This window comes from Hippopotamus amphibius, chromosome 1 (genome assembly GCF_030028045.1).
Source record: "Hippopotamus amphibius kiboko isolate mHipAmp2 chromosome 1, mHipAmp2.hap2, whole genome shotgun sequence".
Classification (NCBI taxonomy): domain Eukaryota; kingdom Metazoa; phylum Chordata; class Mammalia; order Artiodactyla; family Hippopotamidae; genus Hippopotamus; species Hippopotamus amphibius.
Window position 1 is genome coordinate 27,509,971 of NC_080186.1, and position 10,741 is coordinate 27,520,711.

Below are 10,741 nucleotides of genomic sequence, written 5' to 3' on the forward strand. Positions count from 1 at the left end.
GGAGCAGCCCCTCGGGGTGAGGGGTGGATGGTGAAGGGCAGTCAGCCATGCAGGGGTTGGGGAGGGGCTTGGTGTACGTGTTTTGGGGAAGGGCGGGGCTGTGTATGCAGGTGGCTTTCCGTACAACCCCCTTATGTACAACCCCTCATGTCCTTAGTGTCAGGGTGCAAAGACTGAATTAGATTCCACAGGCCAAGGGAAGCTGGGCCCAGAAACTCTTCTATGACCTCTTTGCCGTCATGAGAGGCTATGCAGCTGATACTAGACTTATCAGGTAATTAAGGTCAAGTTGGTAAGTTCCTGGGGTTCAGAGGCTGATCCGTGTTATGTCATGCTCACAAGCCCCTAAAAATGTCCATTGATGAGGACTGATTTGCGCATTCAACAGGCGGGTCCCACCTGGATCAAGTTCAATTAAAATCAACTATTCCAATACAGTCTAATGATGATGTAGAATCTGAGGGCCGTGGAAGCCCCAAGGTGCGGCCCTAAGCCACCTGGGGCTGCACAGTCAGGGAAGGCTTCTTGGAGGAGTAGGCCAGGCAAGGAGAAAGCTGAAGGAAGGGCTTCCAGGTGGGGACTATTGATGGGCAAAAGCATTTGGGCTGGAGACAGAATTTGGGCCTCATGGCATTTCCAAAGGTAACTGAAGCCTTGAGAAGGGAAGGCCACTGAGGATCAACTAGAGAGGGAGGAGAGTCTGGAGCCACCCATAGAGTCCCAAGAAGGAGCAGAGGGAATTACTGGAGAGGATGAGACGCCAGAACAGGCCTCAGCTCCTTCCCACACAAGACCGGGAATGGGAAGACAGTCTGGGGGTCAGAGTGGACCCGTGGTTGTCCCCAAAAGGATGCCAGGATTTGGGGCCCAGTGCCCTAGGAGGAAGGACCCCCTAAGTTTTCCTGGGCCTCATCAGAGGCAGGCTGGGGAGGCTGGGGCCCAGCCAATGGCAGTGCCTGGCACGGCTCCTCCTCCTTCCTGCCCCCTCCCCGCCAGTGGCACACCCAGGCTGCCTGCCGAAATCTGCAGGCTCTGTCCTAAGAACAGGCTTTCCCCAAACACTCTCGCTGGTTCTGACATGAGTTCTGACTGCTTGCTGAGTTCTCCTGCTGGCGGCCAGGAGCCGATACCCAGAGAGCCCTGAGGAGTAGCTACTCAGGTAAGGCCATCCGTGTCCAGAGGTGCCCTGCCCCTCGGCACACCTGGAAGGGGGAGACGTCTCTGGTGGAGAGTCGGGGGTGTGGCCTGGACACAAGGCCACCCTGCGTCCTAATGGTGGAGGAATGAAGGGCCCCTCCCTCTTCTGCTCTGGGTTTTTCTACTTTCTCCCCAGCTGAGCAGAGGTGGGAGCCAGGGACTGAGAGGGAGAGGGGCTCCCAGAGGGGCAGGAGCTGAGCAGGTGGGGCAGCTCTGCCTGGACCTGCAAAACCCCGCCCCATCCCACCCCAGGGGTTGGGATAGGTTGGGCTGGGCAGAGAGGCCCTGGGCTAGAGCCTCCTTGGGTGTTCCCTGAGAAGCTGCCAGGAATTCCACCCACCTTAGACAGGACTGAGCAAAGATGGTGATTCAGAGCAGGGGCCCCATGTTCCAGGGGTAGGTGGTGTCGAGAGGACAGTGGAGAGACCGGGTAGGGAGCAGAGTCACCCCCAGCCTCCCTCACCAGGGATCCACCTGGTGGAGGAGGGCGTGGGCACAGCAGGCAGCTTCCTGAAAACTAAGGAAAGCGGCCCAGGCCCAGAGTGTGGGCTCTGGAGCCAGCCTACCTGAGTTCAAATCCCAGCTCTGCTGCTCACCAGCTGTGTAACGGTGAGCAAATTAATAAATCTCTCTGTGCTCCACTTTCTTCATTTGTACATTGGGAATAAAACACATACCCTTTTATAGAATTGCTGTATTGATTCATGCAAACGGCTCAGAACAGTGCTAGCCCTGCATTAAACACCTGTGATAAGAGCTAGCATTTATCACTTCCCTGCCCATCTACAGCGGATCTGGGGGGGTGGGGAGGGCAGGACAGCACGGTGACCTTTGGCCTGGACCAGCACTAACCCCTTAGAGCAAGAGGCTGTGCAGACAGGCTCCCTGAGGTCCCGGGGAGCCCAGTAGGGTAAGACCACGGTGCCTGGGTCTCAGTGGACCCCCCCCGCCAGGAACCAGGCAGAGGAATTCCAAGAGAGGATGTGGGCACCCCTCACGGTAAACCTTAATCATATTCCCTAACTGGAGGTAAATCTGATTCCTGTGGGTTCACAGACTCACCAGCAGAACTGACCAGAGCAGCATTTCCCATTTTGGTGTCTTGACAAGGCTGTTCTACAAGATGACAAAAAAGGGTTCAATAATCAAAGGAGTTGGTATAATGCTACATATTCTGTCCTCCTTTTGGAGACTTGTAATGTGAATTTATTAGCATGGCCAAGTAAAGGGACCTATTTAACTCCGCACTGAACACAGTGCTTGCCTACCTTTCTTGAACACAAAATCCTTTTCTCTCAATGCTTCTGTTGCCTGCCCATTGAGCAGGGTTCCATAGAACACCAGTTTGGGAAGCACAGGAATACCCGGTTACTCTATGAAGCCTATTGTATAAAGAGAATCACTGCTCCCTCCCTTATGTTGCAGCTGGATTGCCATTGGCCTTGCTTCAAGTGAGTCGCATCTGAACAGGACACTGCCCTGATATTTGTCGTGTTAGACCAGATGGGAGTTTGGGGACAAGTTTCCAGCCTCCTCTCTAGCCCCATCCCCCAAGCCAAGTAAAAGACAAAGAGCAGATTCCCCTTGGGAGGAAGCTGTCTAAGGGGAGAGTGCCGAACTCAGAAAGGAAAGAAGTCATCCCCAGGTCCGGCCCCCTGAGGAGGGCCAGGGTTGGGACAGAGAGGGGAGGCAGCATGTCCTACCTCCTTGAGCCCTGGGAGGAACAGGTGGCTCCCCAGACCCGCCTTCAGCCACTTTCATGGGTAAGAGTTGGGTTCTGGGCTGAATTACCTGTGCTCAAGGCCCAGCCCTGCACCTAATCGTTGCGTGACCCTGTGTAACCTCTCTGAACCTCAGTTCCCCTCATCTGTAAAGGGGAGGATAGTAGGACCTCGCACTGCCATGGGCTGTGAGGAGCCAACCCGATGACACGGTTCTATAAAGCTGAGAGTGAGTGTTGTCTAAACGTGGGGAATGACCGTTATCCTCTCCCCACAGTAGCCGCCGACACCCAGGGCCACCATGAACTGGGGGGTCTTCGAGGGGCTCCTGAGCGGAGCCAACAAGTACTCCACAGCCTTCGGGCGCGTCTGGCTGTCCCTGGTGTTCATCTTCCGTGTGCTGGTGTACGTGGTGGCCGCGGAGCGCGTGTGGGGGGACGACCACAAGGACTTCGACTGCGACACCCGCCAGCCGGGCTGCTCCAACGTGTGCTTCGACGCATTCTTCCCCGTGTCCCACGTGCGCCTCTGGGCCCTGCAGCTCATCCTGGTCACGTGCCCCTCGCTGCTCGTGGTCATGCACGTGGCCTACCGTGAGGCCCAGGAGAAGAAGCACCGAGAGGCAGCGGGGAAGGACGGCAGGCGCCTCTACCCGGACCCCGGCAAGAAGCGGGGCGGGCTCTGGTGGACGTATGTCTGCAGCCTGGTGTTCAAGGCTGGTGTGGATGCCACCTTCCTCTACGTGTTCCACTCGATCTACCCCAGATACACCCTCCCTCGCGTGGTCAAGTGCCACGTGGCTCCGTGTCCCAACGCGGTGGACTGCTACATCTCCAAGCCCGCGGAGAAGAACATCTTCACTCTCTTCATGGTGATCACGGCCGTCATTTGCATCCTGCTTAACCTGGTGGAGCTGGCTTACCTGGTGAGCAAGAGGTGCCGGGAGTGCCTGGCGGCCAGGAAAGCCCAGGCCACGAGCCAGGGCCACCACCTGGACTGGGCCACCTCTTCCTCCAAACAGGACGACCTCCTCTCGGGTGACCTCATCTTTCTGGGCTCAGACGCTCCCCCTCCTCTCTTATCAGACCACCCTCGAGACCACGTGAAGAAAACCGTCCTGTGAGGGGCTGCCTGGTCAGGCCTGGGCTGGAAGGACCCGGCAGCCAAGGTGCAGCCTTGGGGGTGGGGGGCGCTGAGCTGCGGGTGGGGGCAGGCAAGAGGGAGGGTCAGATGACCTGGGTTCAAATCCCTCTTCCCCAGCTCCTGCCACCTGCCCAGCTGTGCGGCCTCGGGCAAGTGACCCCTCAGGGCTGAGCCTCGGTTTCCTTCTGTGTACAGTGGAGATGATGAGGCCCAACCCCCAGGGCTGTCGCTGTGCGGAGGGGTTTAATAAGAGAACGGATGTGCCCGTGCCTTCCATGCGTGGGGCCCGCGATAAGGGCTCAATAAAATTCAGCTCACTCACTGACTCCAGGTGACGTCACAACATTTGCACTTGGACCCAGGTTCCACTGGGACTCTGGGAGAGTGAGTCAGCTCCTCTCCAAAATGGGTTAATGATACCCAGCGGTGGGGGTGTTGGGAGGCTGGATGAGCTCACGACTGGGGATGGGGTTAACCGGCTGTGAAAGGCCACACACATGTTAATTGCTGGTATTAGGAAGTGCTCTACAAATGCGTGTGTGAAATGAGGCACAGGAGCCCCTCCCCGGCTGCACAGTAACCTTCACTGTTCCAGGCCCCAGACGCCTCTGCAGACCCCGCTGGGTCACACTCTGATGTCCCCAGAGACTGAAGCCAGTACAGCAGCAGTCCCCAACTTTTTTGGCACCAGGGACCAGTTTCACGGAAGACAGTTTTTCCACGGACAGGGGTTGGGGCAGGGTTCAGGCAGTAATGTGAACGACGGAGAGCAGCAGATGAAGCTTCACTCACTTGCTGGCCGCTCACCTCCTGCTGTTGCTGACAGGCCATGGACCCGTACTGGTCCGCAGCCCAGGGGTTGGGGACCCCTGCCATAGAGGACAGATGGGGAGGCTGTGCCTGGCCTCATGCCAGCTGGAGCATTTCCTGCTGTGACCTGTATTCCTTGTCTCCACCAGGGCAGCAGTGCCCTTATCCAGGGGAACCATCGGTGGGCCCTCCCACCCCCGACACAACTCACCGGGAGCCCAAGCTTTAGTCCCCAGAAACGTCCTGCCAGGGTAGGATGCAATCCTGGGCTGAGTCAAGGTTGCCCCTTTCCATAGATGTCAGCTGCTGAGGGCCTCAGAACCAGGCTTCCAGAGTAAAGGGTAGGACAGAGGCCTGGGGACAGGAGGACAGGGGCAATAGGGCAATGGGAGGGGGATGGGGACAGCGCCATTTGATGCCGACCTGGGCCCAAGCACGAGGCTACCAGGCTGCTGCACCTGCTCAGGCACTTTCCCCCGTATACCTGCCAGCGCGGGGAGCCAGACCCAGCCATGCCTGGCCAAGCTGCAGAGAAAGCATGGGTCAGGGGAGAAGAGCCACAGGTGTTTGCTCTGAACATGTGCCTGGCAAGTCCACTCACCTGGCTGCCTGCCCACCCAGTCACTTTCGTTTGGCTCATTGGCTCAGAAAGGCCCACCCAGTAGGGGAGTGAGAAACAAAAGCTGCCTCCAAGAGGCCCTCGGGCAGGCGGGCAGGCAGACCAGCCCAGGGACGGGACAGTGGCTGCCAGACCTAAGAAATGTGAGGACCAAATCGGACAGGAGGCTGGCTGGGAGGCAGGGGCCAGATGGGCTGAGGATCCCGGGGGACCTCAGACTGTGAGCCGGGCTTTGGAGAGGAGTAGAGGGGAAAGAGCATCTCTGGAGAAACCCAGGGAAGACCCAAGGAGGGGAAGGAATGTCCTGCCAGACCAAAGGGAAGACAGAAGACTAGAGAAAAGATAAATAAGAGGAGGGATGAGGAAGAAGTGGGGTTTCAATTGGGTTTAGCAAACATCTATTGTGTTTCACTGGGCCAGGCTCAGTGCTGAGTCCTGGGGAATCAGACGAATGAGATGTAGAGGCTGCCCTCCAGAAGCTGACAGTCTGGCAAGGAAAACAGGTAAACAGACCATTTAAGTACCAGTGAGGCATTCTGCCAGGAAAGATGGAGAAGGGTGCTTGGAAAATATCCCAGAGGCAGAAGGTTTGAAGATGCTGATACCTGAGTCAGGGATAGGGGAGGGGCCAGGGCCAGAGATGGAACAAGATGGCACTCCAGGGACTTCCCTGGTAGTCCAGTGGTTAAGAATCCGCCTTCCAACACAGGGCACATGGGTTCAACCCCTGGTCAGGGAACTAAGATTCCACGTGCCACGGGGCAACTAAGCACTCGCACTTTGCAACTACTGAGCCCATGCGCCACAACTAGAGAGAAGACCGAGCACTGCAATGAAAGATCCTGCATGCCACAACTAAGACCTGACTCAGCCAAATAAATAAACAAATAAATAATTTTTTAAAAAATAAAATAAAATAAAAAGATGGCACTCCAGGTAAGGGATGTGGAGGATGGAGTACGCAGGACTTGGCCTGAATGAAACAATGGCCCGTGTGGGCAGCAAGCAGTCACCAAGCAGACGGAGGAGGGAGGTGTCCTTGAAAGAAAAGGCAGATGGTGGGGGGAGGACCCCGCCAGAATCTTGCCTCTATCCCTTCCCCAGTCCCTCCCACAGGCTGGAATGGTTGGAATTCAGAGGAGCCCACTGTGGTCAGGACAGTCAGCCCTCAGGCCCAGCGCCAAAACAGGGGGTGGCAGGATGATACCAAGCCACCATACTTCCAAAGAGCCTGTTCCAGCTGGAAGGGAATGTCAGAGTGGGGGACATCCTGGAGGCAGAGAGAAGATGAGGATGGACATTACCCCCGGGTCTGCCCACCAGGCACAGGGCCTGGCTCATGCTGGCACTCAGCTGGAGGAAGTTGAAGAATAAAGATACATCTCTCTCAGACGTCCCTGGTGGTCCAGTCTTTAAGACTCTGCGCTTCCACTGCAAGGGGCACTGGTTCGATGCCTGGTCTGAGAAGCTCTGCATGCCACACACTGAGGCCAAAAGGCAAAAAAAAATATACACATCACTTCCGTCCTGCCTGGTCCAGCCCTGACAGCTGATGGGAGAGCAGATCATCCAACCCACATTTTGTTACTATTTCTTTAGAAGTTGTGTGACCCCACAGGGCTGAAGGTTGGAGTCAATGAGATTGGTGAGCACGTCCATGCAGGATGATAACCCTTCACATGTATCTATCACTTTATAGAATAAAATATGCCCTGATTTTGGAACTGGAAGATGGACGTTCAAGACCAGCTCTGCCACTTCCAGCCCTGGGCCCTGGGCGTGTGCCTCTCTGGGCCGTAGCTTACTCTCCCGAGAATTGGGGACAACGGCCATCCCTACCTACCCCACCAAGTCATCACCAGTGTGGACATGATGAAACGGTGGTTGTGAAATGGTTTGCCAATCACACCTTAATGAAGGTGCCCATTTCCAGGTTCTCCCAGGCCTTGTGACCCCCGGGGCTAGATCATCCACACAAGGAACCAAGGCCACAGTCAGCATGAACTGGGCGTTCCTGCAGGACATCCTGAGCGGGGTGAGCAAGTGCCCCACAGCGCTGGGCCGCATCTGGCTGCCGGTGGTCTGTCTTCCACGTGCTGGTGCACGTGGTGGCAGCCGAGGAGGTGTGGGGCGACGAGCAGAAGGACGTCATCTGCAGCACCCGCCAGCCGGGCTGCCCCAACATCTGCTATGATGAGTCCTTCTCCGTGTCCCACAGGTGCCTCTGGGCCCTGCAGCTCATCCTGGTCACATGCCCCTCGCTGCTCGTGGTCATGCACGTGGCCTACCGCCAGATGCATGAGCAGAAGCCCCGCCTGAAGCACAGCCCTGACGCCCCATCCCTATATGACAACCCGGACAAGAAGCAGGGTGGGCTCTGGTGGACGTACTTGCTGAGTCTCCTCTTCAAGGCGGCTGTCGACGCTGGCTTCCTCTACATCTTCCACCGTCTCTACCAGGACTATGACGTGCCCCGCATGGTGGCCCGCTCCGAGTCGCCGAGCCCCCACGCTGTGGGCTGTCACATCTCCCGGCCCACGGAGAAGGTCTCCAGGTACCTCGTGGTGGCCACGGCCGTGCACTGCATCCTGCTTAACCTCAGTGAGGTCACCTACCTGGTGGGCAAGAGGTGCCTGGAGACCCTCGGTTTCAGACGCCAGGGATCTCGGCGCCAGGCTCACCTGCCCGAGACATGCCCACCGTATGCCCTCTCCCAGGGGTAGCACCCCCAAGATGGGAATTCTGTCCTAATGAAGGCCGGATCGACCACAGTGGATGTAGGTGGGCACCCATAACCAGTGAGGTCAGTGGCTGAGGCCGCCAGAGCCTCTGCCTGCTCCCGGAGGCCACGGCAGGCCAGGTGAGGAAGGTGGGCGTGGAGCTCACGAAGCCCACTCAGGGACCAGGGCTGGGAAGCAGTTCGGTCTCTGAGTCCTGAGTCTCTTCCTCCCAAGGGGAGGAAGGTTGATGGCTGGTGGGGATATTGTATATGACAATAGGGTATGTCAAACCCTTCATAAATATGACTTTCTCAGTACTTTGCAGACTAGGGCAGGGGGCAGGGGGGAGGGGTGTGGAGTGAGTGGAAGAAAAGCAGGAAGGTTTACGACGGACCTTGGAGAGAAGGCCAAGACTGCTCAGTGGGCACCTGAGCCCTGGAACCTCAGATCCAGGTTTACCCATCACACACATACATACATACTCACACACACGAACGTTTACACCACACACACACTCACACACACCACACCACACACACCCCACACACAGAGCATGCCCCCAGGATGTGGTGGCAAGCCCAGAGGCTGATCCAGGGATCTCTGGACGCTGCAACCAGCTGGTCAAAGCAGGAGGGGAGGGACCCCAGAAGACCTTGCGCCAGCATGAGTCGGTTCTCAGATGAGTGCAGGTGGCTCCCCCTTTCCGGCTTCCCTAACCCTGCCCCGCACAGGCCCCCGGAGGTGAGTCCCTTGGAGGGTAGGAGGGGCAGGCCTGTTGTGCACGGGGCAGCGCCGAGAGCAAGTCCCTTGGGTCCCTGACAGATCCTCAAGGCTGAGGAACTTCCCTTCTCTTTACTGGATACACAATCCCTCATTCTTCCCTATACCCACCACTCAGATCTTGACAACTCCCAAAACCAGCCTGGACTTGCTCCGAGTCCCAGAACCCACAACAGTGGCTCATGGGACAACCTCCAGGGGACCCGCAGGCATGTCCCACTCAGCAACCCCAAGACTAACCGTGTCATCTTTCCCCAAACCCGCCCTCCTCAAGGATCACCACCCCTCATACCATGAGTAACACTGCCATCCATCCAACTGTCCAAGCCAGGAGCTGGCCTGACATCCTCATCCCTGCCCCATCTCCCAGCCCCTCACACACCACATCCCAGTACAGCACCGAATCCCACTAATTTCAACCCTTAAATGTTTCCTGAGTCGGCCTCTCCTCTCCCACCCCACAGCCTTACCACCTCCCACTGGGCCTCTCCCATCTGCCCTCCTCTATGGGGACAGAGTGGTGTGTATGAATCTGACCACGTCATTCCTCCTGCTTTGAAAGTCCTTCCACCACGACCACCCCCACTGCCCTCCACCTGGCCCCGCTGACCTCCTCAGCCTCACCCCCGCCTCCTCTCTCCTTGTACCACCAGTAACACACCAGAGGGCTTGCGGATCCCCAACCAGACATGTCACTCTGGGTCATGCCTCGAGTTTTCGGAGGTACTGTTCTCTCTGCCTGGAATGCCCTTCCTCCCTCCTCTGGGACGCTTCCTCGAACCCCAGGGACAGCCTTAACTGCCCTCTCCCTGCCTCGCCTGTGCCTCTGCCATTCTCCCTGAATTGGAGGGGTCCATTCTCCCCAACATCTGTGACCCCTTCAGGCACAGGACGCTGAGTCACCCAGCTCCCCGCTGCCTTCAATAAATGTTTGTTAAATGAGAAAATGGGGTATGAGCGGCTCGACAGAAGGGACCCGTCTCGTTTATCTGAATCTGAATCCTCCACCTCACCCAGCCCAGGGAGTTCAGCAAAGTGTTTCCTTGCCTCTGTGTTTTGTTGTTGTTGTTGTTTAAACTAATTCAGCCTAAAGGTTTTTATAGGTGAGGAAACGTTGGCCTAGAGAGGGAAGTGGAACTTCCAAGCCCACAGAGAGAAGCTGAATCTGTGGGGGGCTGTGTCCCGCGTGATCCCTGGAGAGCCTCCATGCCCACCCCTGATTATGGGACAAGATCAGAGAGTCACCTCATCTCAGGTCAGGGTCCCTGGAAGCAAAGCCAGTGGCAGGAATGTGTGTGCATGTAAGGAAGAAACAAAGGACACAGGATAGGGAGGAGGCGGAGCTGAGCAGGGTGTGTGTTCAGGGAAACTCAGCCTTGACCTGATGGATCCCCCCGTGGGGAAGGGGCCTTTCGATCATAAATCCCACCACAGAGTTGTCCCCCCCAGAGGAAAGGGCAACAGCGTTGGAACTCCTATAGCCATCAGTCCTTGGTTTCAGGCCACCCTGAGCAGGAGGGTTGGTGGGAGGGGTAGGTGGCTCCCTCTCGGTCAAGGTCAATTCTCCAGGGGCAGCTATAAGCTATGAGCGGATGTCCCTCAGGAAAGGGGGCATGAGCAGGGCACCAATGCCATCCACTGAACCCTCAACCCCAGGAATCAAGGTGGCCCCCATCACCAAGCCAGACCAGAGCTGTGACAACACAACCCCAGAGAATAGGGTGGCCTTCTCAACCAGTTTACAACCAGAC

At 57.1% G+C, this 10,741-nt stretch overlaps 2 protein-coding genes across 3 annotated transcripts; both read left to right on the forward strand.

Annotated features, from left to right (window-relative positions):
- The first annotated feature begins 1,010 nt into the window (after positions 1–1,010).
- Positions 1,011–5,169, forward strand: LOC130834390 (gap junction beta-5 protein-like). 2 transcript variants are annotated; one of them, XM_057704556.1, is made up of 2 exons: positions 1,011–1,159; positions 3,199–5,169. In XM_057704556.1, exon 2 carries the CDS (start codon positions 3,220–3,222, stop codon positions 4,039–4,041), a length of 822 nt encoding a protein of 273 aa, XP_057560539.1. In that variant the 5' UTR covers positions 1,011–1,159; positions 3,199–3,219; the 3' UTR covers positions 4,042–5,169. The 2 variants fall into 2 exon arrangements, with proteins under 2 accessions (XP_057560539.1, XP_057560529.1); XM_057704546.1 differs by having other exon boundaries at positions 3,196–5,146.
- A 1,846-nt stretch (positions 5,170–7,015) lies between these two features.
- Positions 7,016–8,460, forward strand: GJB4 (gap junction protein beta 4). The gene is given in 2 exon segments (XM_057704533.1): positions 7,016–7,572; positions 7,574–8,460. Coding segments are annotated over 2 exon segments (831 nt in total). The 5' UTR covers positions 7,016–7,381; the 3' UTR covers positions 8,214–8,460.
- The last annotated feature ends 2,281 nt before the right edge of the window (positions 8,461–10,741 follow it).